At 49.9% G+C, this 19,521-nt stretch overlaps 1 protein-coding gene across 2 annotated transcripts in view; it reads right to left on the bottom strand.

The window, feature by feature from the left end:
• The window catches only part of FERMT2 (FERM domain containing kindlin 2), an 88,925-nt gene extending 75,342 nt beyond the window's left edge, over positions 1–13,583 (bottom strand). Inside the window, exons 1-2 of one of the 2 annotated variants that reach the window (XM_040969679.1) lie at positions 13,543–13,583; positions 10,020–10,185 (exon numbers count right to left, since the gene is read on the bottom strand). In XM_040969679.1, coding sequence (XP_040825613.1) covers positions 10,020–10,176 — 157 coding nt within the window. In that variant the 5' untranslated portion in view covers positions 10,177–10,185; positions 13,543–13,583. Of the gene's footprint in view, positions 1–10,019; positions 10,186–10,509; positions 10,691–13,542 lie in introns of those variants that run through there. The other variant, XM_040969678.1, reaches the window with a different exon arrangement.
• Between the last annotated feature and the right edge of the window lie 5,938 nt (positions 13,584–19,521).

Genomic DNA, 19,521 nt, shown 5'->3' with positions numbered 1-19,521 from the left:
GTCTCCCAGACAAGCCCGGCATGTCTCCCAGGCTTCAGCCTGGAACAGGCGGGCCAGAGGAGCCAGTTACCTCACCGACCTGGTGGGATTCCAGTTAGCCAATGGCACACCTGAATGGACATTCCTTACATAGTTGGGACACAGACAGCCCCTTTGCCCGCCCACGTGTCTAGAGGGGTATAAAACTCCTCCACACGTATCTTATGTGCCCTTTTTGCTTCCCTCTTCCTTCCCCTATGCGCGAAGAGGGCCCAGGAGCGGATTTTCCAATAAAGCTTCCATCACAACTCTGAACAATTTGCCGATATTGTTCCTCCAGCGGGCGGGCGGGCGGGCGGTGGTCATCATCGAACAGAATCAATTTAAGGAAACGACTTCTCTTTGTCTCTCTCTCTCCCGCACTGGACACCCTGCCTTTTATGCAGATGACTGAATGAAAGAATAATGAATCATTAAGAGGGCTCAGCACTGTAGCCTAGTGGCTAAAGTCCTTGCCTTAAACATGCCAGGATCCCATGTGGGTGCTGGTTCTAATCCCAGGAGCCCCACTTCCCATCCAGCTCTCTACTTTTGGCTTAGGAAAGCAGTGGAGGACAACAAAAGCCTTGGGACCCTGCACTCACATGGCAGACCTGGAGGAAGCTCCTTGCTCCAAAGAGGCTCAGCTCTGGCCATTTTGGCTACTAGGGGAGTGAACCAGCCAACTGATCTTCCTCTCTGCCTCTCCTCCTCTCTGTGTATATGACTTTCCAATAAAAGTAAGTAAGTTGGGCCTTGCGTGATAACATAGCAGCTAAAGTCCTCTCCTTGCATGTGCTGGCATCCAATATGGGTGTTGGTTCTAATCCTGGCAGCTCCACTTCCCATCAAGCTCCCTGCTCAGGACCAGAAAAACAGTCAAAGACAGCTCAAAGCCTTGGAACCCTGCAGCTCCAGCTGTTGCGGCCACTTGGGGAATGAATCATTGGATGGAAGATCTTCCTCTCTGTCTCTCCTCCTCTCAGTATATCTGCCTTTCCAATAAAAATGAATTAATTAAAAATAAATAAATCTTTTTTAAAAAAGTATATTTAAGAATTTTTTCTAAGTTTATCCCCTACAGCTTCAAACTTATCTATAATATACCATGAACACTGCACTCTCCAACCTAGAAATCTTTCTTCCCAACTTTTCAACTTGGTCTTCTTCAAATACAGCCATCTATTGCTCATGCTTCTAAATTTTCATCATCTTCCATATTCAAGTGCCAATTACATCACATTCTCAAGCAGACTATCAACCCAGCAATCCCATTCTCATTTTGTTGCTACCAAACTGTTCACAGTGAGAGACTAGACCTCTAACACTGGGCTCTGGAGTGTTCACTGCTGCCACTGCTCCTGAGGTCAAGTTCATGTGCCTCTCATTTCCACAGGCCTCACTACTTCTATAATCTATCAAAAAGAGAGCCTGAGGACACAGGATCATCCTTTTGCAGGCATGCGCACATATGAATGCTGTTTCACTCTAAGCTTCCTCTTTGCATTCCCCAAACTCCTAAGGTGAGATATTTAAGAGTGAGATGTCTCAAATCCCATAGGATCCGCGATAAACAGCTGCTGGAATCGCTCCACGCTGACAAGCATTCTTAGTGCGTTCTTCACAGACACATTATTTAATTCTCAAACCACCACCAACCTCTATACACATTATTATCCCCATGCAAAGAAACAAAAGTTGCAGAGATGTTAGAAAACTTATCAAATTTTTATACAGCTAATCTACTATCCAAACCCATTCAATCTGGTCTTAGATATAATTCAGAGACTTCAAAACCATTCAACAGAATTCAATGGCAGGAAAAGTCTCCAAAAGACTTTCAACAAGAGATTAAGAAATATAGGGTTGCCAGTTAAACGTTACAATTAGAATACTTAAAGTTCCAATCCAAATTTTTGTCTTAGGCTTACAAAGTGTCTGAAGGATAAGTGTAGATACCATTTAATTGACCTGTTGGTGTACTCACTGTACTAATTACCAGAGACTCTGTTGAGCTTTTTAATATTATACTTAGTTAATATCCTAACTGCAAAAAAGGTTAAGACTAAACCATCAGGGGAGGTGAAAACTTCTCCAAGGTCATGTATAAGGGGCTACATCTTAGACTAACTTACCTACTAACGGCATTATCTAACTGAAATATAATATAGAAATATTGTTTTATCAGTTAATAACTTAATATGAAAGCACATTAAAAATTTGTGGAGAGGCCAGCATTGCAGCTTAGCGATGCAAGCCACTATCTGTGAGGCCGGCATCCTACAGGGGCACTGGCTCAAATCCTGACTGCTCCACTTCAGATCCAGCTCCCAGCTAATGAACCCGCAAAGCAGTGGAAAACGGCCCTAATATTATGTCCCTAAAACCATTTGGGAGATCCAATGAAGCTCCTGGCTTCAATCTGACTCAGCTGTGGCTGGAGTGGTCAGTGACCCAGCAGATAAGCATTCTCTTTCCCTGTTTCTCTAAAATGCAGTCTTTCAAATAAATCAAATAAATCCTTTTTTAAAAAGTTAACAAGTCCTCACCTTGCACGCCCGGGATCCCATATGGGCACCGGTTCTAATCCCAGCAGCCCCGCTTCCCTTCCAGCTCCCTGCCTGTGGCCTGGGAAGGCAGTCAAGGACGGCCCAAAGCTTTGGGACCCTGCACCCACGTGGGAGACCCAGAAGAGGCTCCTGGCTTCTGATTGGTATAGCATCGGCCGTCGCGGTCACTTGGGGAGTGAATCATCGGATCATCGGACGGAAGATCTTCCTCTCTGTCTCTCCTTTCTGTATATCTGCCTTTCCAATAAAAATAAAATAAATCTTTAAAAAAAAAAGTTAACAAAAAACAAAATTTTTAAATAATTTTGGTGGGCCAGTGCAAAGGCTCAATTAGCTAATCCTCTGCCTGCAAGTGCCACCATCCCATATGGGTACTAACTAGTTCGTGTCTTGGCTGCCCCACTTCCCATCCAGCTCATGTCCTGGGAAAGCAGTGGAGGATGGTCCAAAGCCTTGGGACCCTGCTCCCATGTGGGAGACCCAGAAGAAGCTCCTGGCTCCTGGCTTCGGATCAGCTCAGCCTCAGCCGTTGTGGTCATTTGGGGAGTGAACTGGCAAATGGAAGATCTTTCTCTCCGTCTCTCCTTCTCTCTGTAAATCTACCTTTCCAATACAAATATGTAAATCCTAAAATAAAAAAACGAAAACAAAAAAATGGTGCCAGAAAAACTACCTATGAATGTTATGTCATCTTACAAAATAATTTACCTGAATTTTTTGAACACCCCATCATATATACTTAAGCATTAAATCCACTGCTTCTAAAGCATCTTCACACTCACACAAAAATATACTTACTTAATAAGCAGAGTAAAAAAGACTGATGGAAACCGGACAGATCTTCCATGTGCTGGTTCACTCCCTGCATGCTCCCGACAGCCAGCCCTGGGCCAGGCCAAAGGCCAGAGCAGGAACTCCAGCCTGCCTTCCACATGGCTGACAGAGGCCCGAGCGGTCAGCCAGCAGTATTACTGTCCATTGCTTTTCCAGGCAAATAAGGAGCTGGACTGGAAGTGGACCAAGCAGGACTTAAACCAGCACACTGAACGGGTGAACCCACTGAATAAAATTTGTAGTATTACTAACAATAAGGTAAGCACAGGGAGTTAAAACACATTCCTAATTTGGTACAGAATAAAACAGCACTATTGGGCTTCACTTTATAAAGGACATTCTGTTTTTCATAAATACTATTACTCCTGTAGCTCAGTACTAGTGGAAAATTCACAAATCATTAAACCCGTCTAGACTGCACTGCTGCTGCTGCTGCTCCTCACGCCATTTAGAAGGGCTATTCTGAGCATTGTGTGTGTCAACTAGATCTGAAGCATAACCCCACAACCAAGGACCATGGAGATCCCTGCACACAGCATCAGTGACACGGCCAGCCCATGGGGAAGCCACGGCTGCCATGGTGTCCTGCCCTTAGTTTGTGCTTCCTACTTGTCATTACTCTGCATGAAATTTAACGCTGGCAACAGCATTAATTTCCTTTAGTCAAGTAATGTTTTAATAGCAAATCCTTATTTAGTGAAATCCTTAAATCTGAACCCAGGAACTGCATTAAGAAACATAAGCAGAAAAACACTTATCCAATAGACAACTTCATCTACAATCAATAACATGGGAACTTTATAGGCGCTGTATTCATTACCCAGAATGTTCTATTAAGCATACTGAAAACATTATTACGCAGATATGAAATTACAATTAATCTTATCAAAAACTTTACATATTTTTAAGTTAAAGTATGACTCAGTAAGATAGCAGATAAACACATGAAAAGCTACCCAATATCATTCATCGTTAGAGAAGTTCAAATCAAAGTCACAGGATTCCAACACTCCACAGAACAGCCAACGTTAAACAGCCAACAACAAAGGAATGCAGTGTCAGGAGGGAGGGAGGACTGGGGCAACAAGGACTGCCACCCAACGCTGAGAGCAATGCCAAGTGCCGTGTGCCTGGCGCACTGGTCTCCTCTGTAGCTTCAACCCTGAGGACACGGTCCAGCAAGCTCGCTCCCTACGCAAGTACCCAAGAGAAAGCAAAATGTGCACTTAAATATTCATGGTGGTCTTAAGCTTATCTCCAAAACTTGGGAATGCTCTTATGGAACGGATCAAACCATGACTCAGAAAGATAGCAGATAAACACATGAAAAGCTCCCCAATATCATTCAACGTTAGAGAAGTTCAAATCAAAGTTACAGGATTCCAACACTTCATAGAACAGCCAACAACAAAGGAATGCAGACAGCCTTGCCTCTCCCTACGCCAAGTACCCAAGAGAAAGCAAAATGTGCACTTAAATATTCACGGTGGTCTTAAACTTATCTCCAAAACCTGGAAATGCTCCTTATGGAACGGATCAAACCACACTCAACAGCACGCCTGCTTCTCAGCCAGGAAGGAAAACTGTGAAGGCACGGTACTTAACACAGCTGCTTGCGGTGCCCACATCCCAAATCAGAATGACAGTTTGATTCCTCCCCTTTGGATCCATCTTCCTGCCAATGGAAGCGAAGGGAAGAAAGGAAGGGAGGAAGCCAATGATGGCTCAACTGCTAGGGCAGCAGCCGACCATGTGGGACACCCAGCGGCAGTCCGAGGCTTCTGGCTTCAGCCCAGCCTGCCCCTGGCAGCTGTGGGCATCCAAGAACCAGGGGGTCTCAGATCTGTCACTTTGCCTTTTCGGTACAAGAAAGCAGACATTTTTATAAAAGACTATTGGAACTGGCATTGCACAGCAACTGGTTAAACTGCCACACCAGACATAAGCATCCCAATTTGAGTCTCGGCTCTTCTGGCTCTGACCGCGCTTCCTACTGATGAGCAAGAGCAAGCGGCAAATGGTGTCCAGGTAACCGAGCCGCTCAGCCACGTGGGCGATTCAGACGGAGCTCCCGGCTCCAGCCTGACGCAGCCCCAGCTGCTGCAGCCACTTGCAGGAGGTACCAGCTACCAGATTTGTCTCCCTTGTCTTCCAAATAAACATACCCTTCTAACAGACTATTTACCTCAAGGAGGCCATTTAGAAGCATACCGTGGCATTAGTGTTTTTATTTTAGTAAGATAATTTAAATTAAAATGCTGCAAACAAATGGTTTTTTTCTAAAGCCACATTCATGTACCAAGAAACTATTAGATATCATTCCTGTGTCATTTATAAATGAGTTAAAAACATGCTCTTATAAAACGCACGAAGCAGAGGTCTCAATGCCGAGATCCTCAGAGTTGAAACATTTTTCAAATCCCTGGAATAGTATCATCCACTCACTGGTACGCTGCGTTTCAGAAATCTCATGGAAACAATACTTCAACAGCTCTCTGTTGCAGTGCAGCAGAGTGTGTGTGTGTGTGTGTGTGTGTGTGTGTGTGTGCGCGCGTGCGTGCAAGGGAAGGGCGGGATGACTGCTATTTTCCTTCTTGCATGGGGGATGGGAACACAAGGTAGTTCTCACTAAGCTCCTCCTTGCTCAAATGTTTTGAAAGGTAGACCACAGCAGGGAGGGGATGCCTGTGACTGCCAGGGCTGGCCTGGTCATCCAGGCCGTTACCATGGGTGGCAGGAACTGAGCCACCACCAGGCAACACCAGCTGTCTCTCAGACTGGACAGGACGTGCGGATCCAAAGTAGCAGTCTAACCTACTGAACCACACCCACACGCCTGAGGAGTACAATTCCCCATCACAAAACTGGACCCTGGGGCCGGCACTGCTGCCCGCTACAACACCCATGGTTCAAAGCCACACCTGTCCCAGCTCCAAACCAGCTCCCAGCTTTTGTACCTGGAAAAACAGCAGAATGGGCTCCCATATCCACAGGACATTCACAGGAGGGCCTCCACAGGGAGTTCCAGACTCCTGGTTGAGTCTGGCCTAGCCCCAGCCACTGTGGCTACTTGAGGACTGAACTAAGGGTTGAGCTATAAGCACTGAGGGGGTCAATGGTGAGATTGCTACCAGCCTACTCCGAGTCACAGATGCAGAGAAGACAGGCACATTAGGACGTAATTCCCACAAGCTCACTCAAGGCATACTCTCCTTTCTTTAAGAAGATTAACTAATACATCATGACCAGCCTGTAGCATAGTGCATTAAGCACTGCCTGTAGCATCGGCATCCCATACGGGGCAGTTCACGTCCTAGCTGTTCCACTTCCAGCTCCCTTCTGACACACCTGGGAAAGCAGCAGATGGCTTACACACTTGGGCACTTGTTCCCACATGGGAGACCTGGAAGAAGCTTCTGGCTTCAGTCTGGGCCTTTGTGGCCATATGTGGAGTGAACCAGCAAATGGAAGATCATTCATTTCTCCCCTTCTCTCCATAACTGTGCCTTTAAAAATAAATCTTACTCTTTCTCTTCAGAAAAATGTATATATATTATAAAATGCTTTTTACGCAGTGATTTAAATTAGTCTAAGATTTCTGAATTAAAATCATAAACTTCAGGCATGTGTTCAGGATCTTAGTAAAATATATTCTTTATAAACTCCAATTAAGACACTGCTGACAAACCAAGGAAGCACTGACATTTCACCTTGCATAATTAAAACGTCCCCATCAGGGGTGAACACTACAGCCTGACAGCATGGCTGACACTTGGCAGCCAGACTGCACCACCGTGCCATACACCTGATCCAGGCTTTCCCAGGACTAACGGAGGCCCGGAAGCACCCTTCCAGAAACTTGCACACCTGCACACAAAGCTGAACCAGTGTCAAGGGGAGGGCTCAGGCTGGGACCCAGCAACTCCAGGGAAGTAACTACTGCCACTTTCCCGCAATGGGCAGACAGCCTCCAAACTCCACGCCTTCAGCATTCCGCCAGCCTCGGGCAAGGCCGAGGAACACTGGGGCGGGCAGGCGGCAGCACACAGGGGAGGGTGCCCGCAGCCCTACCGCAGCAGCGGGACTGCCAAGTCGGCATCACGGCAACCCTGAGACGCGCCTGCACCATCCCAGTCCCGAGGAGATCTCCACTTATCTGAACCCTGCAAGCTGTCAGCCACCACAGACATACAGCCATCCAGTCACCCTAACCACCTTCGCCGACACAGCTTGAGTCTCTGATTTCTAGGCAACTTTAAAAAAAAAAAAAAAATCAGGAGTTCTTTTCTAGTCCGAATTTCCCGATTCGTGGAGTTTTAAATGCCGCCTTCTTGAATTTCTCCTCTATTTACTTGCCAGTAAATAGTAACACAACAGTAACAGTAACACAACAGCTTATCATTCAAAATACCTCACTGTGAAAATCAGGAACAAGAAATGATTTAACTCTAGGGTAACCGAATAGCAAAGCCAGGAGGCCCCACTGGAAGTGGAGACTGAGGAGGGACGAAGCCCACGCGAGGCGAGGCGAGGCTTCCTCGAGCAATGCACTCGCACCCTGCCACCGCTCTCTGCAGAACTGCAAGGGACACCAGCACGGAGACAGTGAGACAAGCAGCACTCCAAATGGACATCAATTCGGATGGCAAATAGTTTATTCTCCACGGTTCTATTTATGACTGCAATTCTGTAATAAATGGTTCCAATCAATGCAACAAAAATACAGTAGAGACCATTATTTATTCATTAGCTCAAGCCTGGCTTTCGAGAACTATAAGCTGTCTCAGTCACCTTCAGCAGCTTTTTATTTTTTGTTTTGTTTTTATTTATTTTCATTGGAAAGCCAGATTTACAGAAAGAAGGAGAGACAGAGAAAGATCTTCCGTCTATTAGTTCACTCTCCAACTGGCCAAAATGGCTAGAGCTGAGCCAATTCAAAGCCAGGAGTTTCTTCCGGGTCTCCCACGCAGGTGCAGGGTCCCAAGGCTTTGGACCATCCTCAACTGCTTTCCCAGGCCACAAGCAGTGAGCTCGATGGGAAGTGGGGTGGCTGGTTCTGCCACCCCTATGGGATCCTCGCACATGGAAGGTGAGGATTTAGCCACTAGGCTTTCACACTGGGCTCAACAGCATTTGTACAACATAAAAAAATATCTCCTCACTGAACCCTATGTATTACTAAGGGCCACTTACCACCCGGAAGGCAATCTCTGACAAACACTTCTCAAAGAATGTAGCAACAATTCACTGTATTTGATATTTTCGTTCTTATATAATCCCATACCAGGGCCAAGCAAAAACAGTTAAATATTTTGCAAAGAGTAATTCATTTACTGAGATCTTATATAAAAAAAAAAATGGTTAACTCACAGATAGCAAACTGGTTAAACAAACAGCACAGCAAAAGTCTGCTAGTGAAAAGGTACCTGGGAAGGGGGCGGGGCTGGCGAGCTCCCCAGGCCTGCAGCCCTAACAGAGGCTACTTTGTACGGCAGAAAGGACATTTCTGAGAAGGTGCAGGGCAGGCCCTCCCAGCGAAGCCTGCCTGATTTTGCCAACTGCACCACGGCGCTAATTCTGTACGTTTATACGGTAAGGATCCAAGATTCCGCAGCTAAGAAACACATTCCCTCATCAATACACGCTTCTCTATACTTTCGCAGCGTGACTTTAAAAAAAAAAAAAAAAAGGCCAGAAAACAAGCCGACAACAACAAAACTCAAACCGAAAAACCAACTCAAGACAAGGCAACGCGCCGCCTTAGCCCAAGTGCATTATACGCCCAAGGTACGGATTTCGCGCGCACGAAGACAGCTTTCCCCAACCTCTGATGACAACCCCGTCGAGAGCGTTGGGGCTTCCAGCTGAAAACGGTTTCATTCACGACAAAACGTGCGGCTAAGGTTGTCTGCAGCTGCATGCTGTCACACGCCCCGTTACTTAAAACCGGGGCCAAACACGCAACCCAGGGTGGAAGGCCGTCAATTCCGCATCAGTGTCCTAGCGGCTTTTTAACAGTTCTTTCATTGGCTTGTTAATGTAAAACCAAATGCTCGGAATAGTTCGGTCTGGAGCACCGGGTAGGGATTCCAAGTTTGCAGGCCGCCGCCCCAGCCCAGGCGGAGGGGCCACCTCCCAGCGACGCCGGCCCGGGGGACAGCTTTCTCAAGTGGATTTTGTCTGGCCGCCTATTCGACGCGCACAGCCGCGGGCGGCGAGGCCCCACGCGCGGGACCCCGGCCCTGCAGACCCGGCCCACTTCTCTTAGCACGTGAAGTCGGTGAAAGCAAATTAAGGAGCTCCCCGCCCCCACTCCTAACTACGCAATGAAGTCACTTAACTTAGGGGGGCTGAAGCACCACGTCCCCAAAATTCAGAGTCAGCGGAACAAAACGCCCAGGGAGCGGCGTCGCTTCAATACTGACCGACGCCACGCTGTGTGCGCGTCTGTGCGCGTGTGCGTGTTTTTAAGCATCCACGGGGCGCCAACATTTCCACACCGGCCCCTCCCCTCCCCCTCTCTCCCTCCCTCCTCCGCCGCACCCCTCCCCCACCCCGCCAGTCGTTCCCCCGACGCCCCCGCGGGAAGCTACTCACCCAGCTTTTCCACCAACTTGAGCATCACCCCTCCGATATGCACCTCTCCGGTCACTCTGAGGGTGACATCCCGGTTCAGGTCCGTCACGTGGACGCTCAGCTCCCACGTCCCGTCCGCGTAGCAGCCATCTGGCATCCTTATCCCGTCCAGAGCCATAGCTCCTTCCTGCGCGCGCGGAGGAAATGGCTCTCGTTAGGCGTCACTCGCCCCCCGCCCCCTACACCCCAAAGGAAAGGCAGAGCCCACCGTGCTGGTCCCCGGGGGAGGAGGGAAGGTCGGGGGCGCGGGGAGCCTCTCCGTGGCCACTCGGGAGGGCTGCGAAGCACGCTCAGCGGCCCCGGCCCGCAGCGCCCTCGCCTAGCGGACCTCGGCGGGCGTCACCTGCCCGCCGCCCGGCCGCCCGGGGAAGACGCCGCCCGCGGGCTCCGCACCTTCCCCGGCCCCGACCCGCGCTCCCCTTCGGAAGGCAGCCCCGGCCCCCCGCCTCACCGCGCGCTCCTCGCGCTCCCCGGCCCCGGGGTTCGCCGGCCACAGGCGCGGGGGGCGGCGTCTGGCGGGGCGTCGGCGGCCGCGGCCCGCTCCCTCAGCCCACTCAGCTCAGCCTCCCGGCCGGACCCACTAATGGAGTCCCGGATCCGCGGCCCCCCGCCTCGCTCTGCGCGCTCCGCCCCTGCGCTTTGGGCTGGGCCCGGCCGCCTCCGGCTCCTCCCGCCCCGCGCAGCGGCCCGGAGGGGGGCACAGCCGGCGGGCCGGCCTCTCCTGCGCCCTCCCCGAGGCGGGGGCCGCCGGGTCCCGGCTGGAGGCGGAGCGGCGAGGGGCGCCTGCGGTGGCGGCGGCGGCAATCTCAGCCCCGCCGAGCGCTGCCCTTTTATGGAAGAGAAGGACCCGGCGCAGGGATGGAATCCAACATCCGGGCTCTCGGCGGCGGGTCCTGAGGAGGGGGAGTGCGGGGCGCGCCTCCGGCCGCCGGCGGCCCGCGGGAGGAAGGGGGCTCGGCGCCGGGCAGCGGCCGCGAGGGATGCCCGGGGCGGCCGGTTTGGGGAACCAAGGCCTCCCGCTGCCTCCTCAGAGCTCCCCGAAGTCCTGGGGTGGCGAGGGGGCGCCGTGGCCCGAGAGCCGGCGCAGAGGAGTCGGGAGACTTTGAAAACTTTTTAAAGTGAGCACCCAAGCCGGCTCCGTGAACGTCCCGCGACAATAAGCGAAGACGCGGGGCCGGGGGGCGAGGCGCGCACGTCGCGGTCCCGACGGGATCCGAGGGGGCGCAGGGGGCTTTTCCGAGGCCTTCACCCCTTCGGCAGCCCGAGCCCGGGAGCGAGCAGCGGGCGAGGCAGGACGCTCCCCGAAACCGCATCCCGGGCCTGTCCGGCTCCCGGGACAGATCTGCGTGCACTCGTGCCTCGCTGCACCTCCCAAGGAGCCGGGCTGGCCAGGTGGAACCGGGGTCACACTGCTCAGGGGTGGGCGAGCGCCTTCCTCTTGCTGCCTGGACTCCCACCGTCCCGCTCCCCGCTCCCAAGGGCACTCCTCACCAACAAACCCGGCCAGACTGCCTCCCGGGCCAGTGCCCTGCTCAGAATATACCGGTCGGAAAGCTCAGAAGAGACGCCACGCCAGATCCCAGTTTACCAAGTCCCAAGGGGGAAACCCACCAGGCAGAACAAAAGCCAAGTCAAAAAAAAAAAAAAAAACCGTTTTGCTCATCAACACATCTGGGCAAGGACGCTCAAGGCTCCACAGAGGCCTGGAACCCATAAAGGAGCCAACGCAGCGATGTTTAGTCAGATACCAGAGGTTTGGCACCAGAGAAACAGGGAAACCACTCGAGTTACAGCTCGTCCTCATGGAGAAATGGATGCCTTCAGATACCCAGAGAGGAGAAACTGTTTCTGTACATCGTGTTGAAAAATACAAACAGGTGGGCCCGGTGCGGTGGCACAGTGGTTAAGGTCCTCACCTTGCACGCCCTGGATCCCATATGGGCACCGGTTCTATCCCGGCAGCCCCGCTTCCCTTCCAGCTCCCTGCCTGTGACCCGGGAAAGCAGTCGAGGACGGCCCAAAGCTTTGGGACCCTGCACCTGCATGGGAGACCCAGAAGAGGCTCCTGGCTTCGGATCGGCATAGCACCGGCCGTTGCGCTCACTTGGGGAGTGAATCATCGGATGGAAGATCTTGCTCTCTGTCTCTCCTCTCTGTATATCCACCTTGCCAATAAAAATTAAAATAAATCTTTAAAAAAAAAGAAACAGGAAAATATTTTTAGTAAAATGGAAAATGCCTTTCTGGGGTTAAAAGAAAAAAAAAAAGCACTCTGTGCAACAGTAAAAATCTAGAGTGAATTATACCTGGGGCGGCAGGGGGCGGCGGGAGAAATACAGCTGATGTCCAGAAGCTGCGACCTCGGGGTTCTTGGAGTCCCTGTTTTCTGTGAATTGCACCATCGCATCTGCCACCTGGAGTCTGGTCATCACCCAGAACTGCACTCAGCATCGCCTCATCGCTGTGTGCATTTACAGGGGTCCGTGGCGAAAGCCACACCTGTGCCCTTGGCCAGGCCGTTAGGGGGGTTCTTTCTGTGTTTAGTAGTGTGGAAATTCACAAACACCTGGCACCGAGGAAATGGAAATTGTACCGCTATCTGTCAGCTCAACAGTACTGTCCGCGGTCTGCCCATCCCACAAGAACATCTTCAGAAGGAAAGCCTCACTTTTAAGAGTCACATTTTCATTTCTCCCCCCTTCTGCCCAAAAGACTTCAGGACATGGATAAGGAAGCATACACTGTGAGACAGCAAAAACGAGCAGTGGCACAACACTCACCAAAGGACATTCCGGGGCATGTGGAGGGGTGGGGCCGACGTAGCAAAGGTGCTGTGAACGGCATATGAATACCTGAGCTCCGGCACGCCTTATAGGACTCAAAATACATGGGTGCTTTCTGAAGGTCCCCTTTCCTCCAGACACCGTGGTTGAAGCGGTCTGGGCTCAGGCACCCTCTGGAACATTCCGTGTCTACTTTCTAGTTCTTTCCTCATCAGCCTGCAGCCACGGCACCTGCAGCCACGGCACCTGCCGCTCTGACCCCCGTGACAGCCTTAACCCGCTTCTGTGACGGAGAGGGGGCAGAACTCTAACACTGTGAATAGCTGCCCCATTTCTTGACATGGGAAATGCTTGGAATACGGCTCTAGCACAGATCTCCCTGGCTTTCAGATGGCAGCAGTTTCTGTTGGAGCAATGTCCAAAGTCGGGGAAGGCAGCCCCTCGCTCGTATATTACTGGGGGGAGATTGAGATTAGGAGGTAGTTTCAAGCTTTTGCTGGCTTTGAAGATGAAAGGGGAGTCGGACTCAAATCTATGAAACTGGCATTTTTTCCCCCTAGTTCATCAAGTGAGACCTTCGAGTGCATTTCTTAAATGTTTCCTTCAACCCAAGAGTTCTAGTATATTCTAACGTTTACTTTTATCTACAAGGCCCCCTCCCCCGCAACCTCTAAGACAATGTAAGTACTTGTGGTACTTACATCATGTTGAAAAGTAGCCGAGAACTCCAGTGTTTGGAAGAACGGCTGGAGCTTTGAAAGCAGCAATAGCCAAATAAGGTTCCAAGCGCTGAACTTCGACTCAGACCCAGTGATGCCTCACAGATCCTCCGTCAGACGCAGTGCTTGGACTCGCTAATCCCCAGGTCCACTTCAGCCGTTTCTCTTTGTGCTTTAAAAGGGGATTTCTGAGGGCTTCTTAGAAAGCGGAAGCACAGAGTTTGAGAGGAGAAAAGTTGGCAGTAGGAGAAAAGAGGAGAAGGTTTGTTTGAGTGTGGATGTGGGGTAGAGATGCTTCAAAATGCAACATGAGGCCAGCCGAGGGAAATGTAATGAATTCTCGCTTTCACCTGCCTGCTGAGCTGGCAGATACAGAGGGCTGCGGCTCAAGTGAGGAAAGGAAGGTTGCACAGCCACTTTCTTTCCCCCCTGTTTAAACCCTAGTAATAGCTGTCACTGTAAGTAGCAAGGCAATGACTGGCAATGACTAGCAACCTGAGAACTGAAAGAATTGCTGGGAATGGGGCTGTTGTCACAGAGCCTGAAGGAAGAACTCTGACAGTGCGATCCACTGCAAACGGGAAAGGCGGCACGCCGGGCGTTTACGGCTTTAGTTACAGAAACGTGGTATAGAAAGCCACATTGGAATCTCCTCATTTTCACTTCTGATTTAAGTACACACGTCAGAACAAACTTGAGAAGTGTTCTGAACTTTCACGAAAACGTGGAATGTTCACACACACTCACACACGTACGGTAGCAAGCAGGGCAAACAGGCTCAGAGTCCTATAAACCATGTCACAGCCTCTGCAGAAACATCTAAGGCAGGCGGCTGGTACTGAAAACAGCAGAGGCAGGCATCTAGTGCAGTGGCTGAGACCCATCTTGGATGCTTATATCTCATACTAGAGTGCCTGGGTTCAAGTCCTGGGCTCTGCTGACCCAATTCCTTGTTCCAGTGCACACCTTGGGCAGCAGCACATGATGGCTCAAGTGCTGGAATCCTGTTACCTGCTTGGAAGACCTCGGTTGAATTCCAGGATCCTGGTCCACCCTGGCTGTTTTGCTCATTTGGGGAGTGAAATCAGTAAATGGAACATCTCTTCCAAATGAATAAAATAAATATATTTTGAATGTGTAAAGGGAAAAAAAATCAGAAAGGATATCCACATATCAAAGAATGAATTTAGAGACTACACAGTATATACACAAATTAACTGAAAATAGATCATTAAGTGTTAGATCTCGAGTTCATGTAACCTTGGATTAGGCAATGGCTTCTAAGACATCCAAGCACAGACAGCAAAAGGAAAAAGAGTTAAACTGAATTTTAGCAAAATTTGAAGCTATTAAATTTTAAAGAAAAGTATCCAAAAATACACCCATAAAATGAGAAAAGATACTTGAAAGACCCTTATGTTGTAAGGGACTTGTATCCAGGAAATAAAAAGAGTTCTATGATTCAGTAGTAATCCGAAACCACCCAGCTCAAAGTGGGCAAAGGCCGCGAAGAGATGATGTGAACAGAACAGAGGGTCTATTCACTTTGGTGTCACCACATAGGCAGCCTCAAGTGGGGATTCCTCCTAGGAAAGCTTTATTTATCCAGGATGAAGGAGACAGTGGCCCAGGGTGAATTCCTAAAGAAATGTTGGTTTCTGAAAAATAATTTGCTACAACTTTTGTAGCAAGAATTAAGGGAGTGTCTAAGATGTTGAGTGTGGGAGAGCAGAGGACTTCTACTTATAATAGATGTCCTTGTATGTGCGAAAGTCTAAACCCAGTGAGTCTCTTTAAGCTTTTCTTGTCTGTGGTAGTCTAGCCTCTTCAGAGTTCAGTGTGGAAGTCTTTTCTAGAACATCCTTTAAAAAAAAAAGATTAAAAATTTTTTTATTGGGCCCGGCGCGGTGGCGCAAGTGGTTGGGGGTCCTCACCTCGCACGCCCTGGATCCCATATGGGCGCCTGTTCTAATCCCGGCAGCCCCGCTTCCCTTCCAGCTCCCTGCCTGTGGCCTGGGAAAGCAGTCGAGGACGGCCCAAAGCTTTGGGACCCTGCACCCGCGTGGGAGACCCGGAAGAGGCTCCTGGCTTCGGATCGGCATAGTATCGGCCCGTTGCGCTCACTTGGGGAGTGAATCATCGGACGGAAGATCTTCCTCTCTGTCTCTCCTCTCTGTATATCCGCCTTTCCAATGAAAAAATAATAAAAAATAAATCTTTAAAAAAAAAAATAAAAAAAAATTTTTTTTATTAAAAAGGCAAATCAGATTTACAAAGAGACAGAGAGAAAGATCTTCCATCTGCTGGTTCACTCCCCCAATGGCCACAACAGCCAGAGCTGAACTGATACAAATCTAGGAGCTTTTTCTGGGTCTCCCAGGCAGGTGCAGACTAAAGGCTTTGGGCCATGCTCCACCGCCTTCCCAGGCGACAAGCAGGAGCTGGATGGCAAGTGAAGCAGCCAGGACACAAACTGGTACCCACATGGGCTCCAGGTGTTTGCAAGGTGAGGATTTAGCCATTGAGTCATGATATTGGACCCCCGGAACATCCTTTGAGAATCAAGTTTGTCGCTGTCCCACAGCAATGGACTTGGTGCACGGAGCCGATAATAACACACGTGGACCCTGACTGATGGTCAAAGCAGAAGTTTATTAGGGGCATCAGACTTTATACACTGAGAGTCCATACTGTTTCCCTCTCTGGATTGGAATTCCTTTTGTTTTGTATATTACACCAGGTGTTATCATTTACATGCTGTTTATACCAAAGGTAGCCATTAGGTTGTTGTCATGCAAATACTGTCCAATGAACTGCAAACCTGTGCTGGCTGACCTTCCAGGGTCACAATGTCCTCCTACACAAGTTCATGGAGTAAACTGAGATTCTGCCAATGATTCTGGCCTCACTTTCACCTAAAACCTACATTCTTGGTTTTACTGGTTCTCCAAAGAAGATATGCAAATGGTCCAATAAACACACAGAAAGATTTGCACTCCTGGGGCAGGCGCTGATTCCGGTGTAGAAGTCCTTGCTTTGGGATGCTTGCATCCTACATGGAAAAGCCCACTTTGAGTCCTGCTGCTCAACTTGTAACCCAGCATCCTTGCTAACGCACACACTGAGAGACAGCAGATGATGGCTCAAGACTTGGATCCCTGCCACCCCGCACCCACGTGGGAGACTGGATGAAATTGTTCCGGGGAAAAAAATGTTCACTTGTTGGCAGGGCAGTGAAAATAAAAGCCACAATGAAGCAGTACTTCATGCCCACTAAAATGGCTACAGGGTTACTATATGCTCTGGTGTGAATATTTGTCCCCCTTCCTCAATCAGCATGTTGAAATTCTGGGGCAAATGTTAAGTGTAGCAATTAACACACTGTTTGGAATGCTCCCATTCCATACTGGTGTGCGTAGATTTGCGTCTGAAGTTCAAGCCAAATAAACTTGAAGGAATAGACAGAATTAGGTCTATCAAGTGGAGTAGTATGGGAAATCCTGAGGCAGAAATGAACACGGCTGACTCGCCAAACAAGGAGTGGGGGATGCTAGGAAAATGCTGAGGGGGTGGGAGGGAGTTTAGTAGAGTGAGACCACACCATGGGGGACACACATTCAGACTCTGAAGTGGGAAATGGGGAGCCATAGGAAAGCAGGTCTGTGGCAGAAATAACCTAAGAGCCATGTTCAAGCCAGATTAATCTGTGAAAATGTGCTTGATGACTTGAGAGAGGAAAGAACTGGAATCCGGAACGTCTGTTGGGAATCTCATAACTCCGAGGTGAGGACAAGCAGCTTTAGTAGCGTCGGTAATAAGGGAGTGCAGAGAATTTCAAATGCCCACTGTCCAAGGGCATTTGTGACGTCTCAGGGAGCACGGAGAGTAGTCCATGCAGTGCTCAGGAGCACCTCTGGCCTTGTGTCATGGAGCTGCTGGCTGGATGGGTTATCTGGTTAGGGGACCCGCCTAAGGCAGGCAGAAGCGCTGGGATTAGAACCTAGCTCTGAGAAAAGGTGCTCATAAATATTCAGCATACTTTACCTTTTAGGGATTAGGGGAACAGCAGAGCCACTGACTCAGGAACAGAGGTTGAGAGCAGCTGGCTGCAGGGAGCAAGAGGAAGACAAGTTTCAAAAGAAGTGCTGAAGTTGGGGGTAAAAGTATTGTATCCTGTAAAAATGGCTGAGTCGACAGTGAGCCTGACCCTTGTGTAAGGGATCGGCTCACACAGAGAAGCCATGAACGTGAGGGCCAGTCTCAAAAGGAGAAACCGTCAACCCTTTAAGTCTGATGGACCCTTGGGGGCAGAAGAGTCATTTCAGATAGCAGAGAAGGAAAGATCGGAGTAGAGAAAGATACTAGGTTAGGGCAGTATGAGCCAATCCTTAAAGAGAGTAATAGAGATGAGGAGGGCAAGATGTGGGGGCGACTAGAGAACCCACTTCAGCAAAGGCTGGTTTGCAGAGAAGTTACTGAGATTAGTGACTGGAAAAGTCCCAGGTAACCTTGCCTAGAGTTTAAACAGAGAAAAAGAGGACAGTAAGAACATGGGCATTTGGAAGGAGGGTGGATGCAAAACTCTTCCCCTCTCCGCTCCCCAGCAAAAACTGGAGCTGGAGCCACCGCTGTGGGCCACATGCAGGAGTTGCTTCAATCAAAAGCTACATCCTTCCCCAGGTTAATTCGGAAGAGCCATGAGGAAACAGGAGTGCCTCTTGCCAAGTCAGGGGGGAACACAGGCCAAGTTTCGAGGACAGGACGAAAGCGGAAAGGCCCCGCAGGATGGAGTAAATCAGGGCATGAGCACATTCCAACCAATACTGTCAGCATTCGGCCAAGAGAGGGTGCGGCCCTGGGTTATTGTGCTGCTCGGATGGTCCGCTCCAGGTCAAAGCGCGGCCGGAAGCGGGAAAGGAAGGATGTGACTGAGTGATTACTTCAGAGCAGGACACAGAGTCCCAGGCCTGTGGGGGAAAGTCAGCAGTAACAGCCGCAGAGATGCAGACTCGCCCAGGCTAGAGGTGCTGCTGGGAGGCAGCTGGCCTGGAGAGGGACAATGCATTCACCGCTTGTGAGTGCTGCAGGGAAGGTCGGGGGCCAAGGGTCTGGCCCCAAAGCTCCCTGGTCCTGTCCCACAGCACTCAAGAGCCACATCTCATCATTGATAAACACCGGGCTCCTCCCAGACTCAGTGTCAGTTACTATACAGCTGGTTCCGGCAGCAGGTGGCTGCTGTTCTCAGGAAGGAGTGTAACCCTTAGTCCTTGGTATCACAATGTCCTCTCCCAGTGCACAGCCCTCAGATCTTCCAAACCAGTTATTGCAGTTCCATTAACCCTGCCAAACCAGAAAGTCACCTGCAGTGCCAGTTGCCCTGGGGCCAACTCAGTCCAACTTGGAAGGACAAAAGTGTCTCTTAAACCTTTTGGCTTGTTAAGAGGGTGTTCTTAGGGGACCGAGGACTATCCAGCAGCTGAACATCGCCATCTGGTGCCTGGGAGGTGTCACAGGAAACCTCCTTTCTCCCTGGAACTAAATTCACAAATAATTCATTAAGAAACTTAGCAAGCAATGGAAAAAAAGTGCCTGTCAAAAGGTGAACTTTTGGTAGAAACTCAGCACTATGCTACGACATGATTGAACCTGGATGACATTTTCTAAGTGAAGTAAGACAGTCATAGGGACCAGCATGATGGCTCAGTTGGCTAATCCTCTAATTGCAAACACCCACATCCCATATGAGTGCTGGCTCGTGTCATGGCTGCTCCATTTCCCATTCAGCTCCCTGTCCATGGCCTGGGAAATCACATGGCTCAGGTCCTTGGGACCCAGCGCCCACACAGGAGACCCAGAAGAGGTTCCTGGCTCCTGGCCTCACATGGGCTCTTCCCGGCTGCTGTGGACATTTGGGGGAGATCTTTTTTCTGTCTTTCCTTCTTGTTGTAAATCTGCCGTTCC

The sequence above is a fragment of the Ochotona curzoniae genome, unplaced genomic scaffold (assembly GCF_017591425.1).
Source record: "Ochotona curzoniae isolate NIBS_2020 unplaced genomic scaffold, NIBS_Ocur_1.0 scaffold_4701, whole genome shotgun sequence".
Classification (NCBI taxonomy): Eukaryota; Metazoa; Chordata; class Mammalia; order Lagomorpha; family Ochotonidae; genus Ochotona; species Ochotona curzoniae.
The sequence above is the reverse complement of the archived record's forward strand: the minus strand, read 5'-3'. Positions and strand labels throughout refer to the sequence as shown.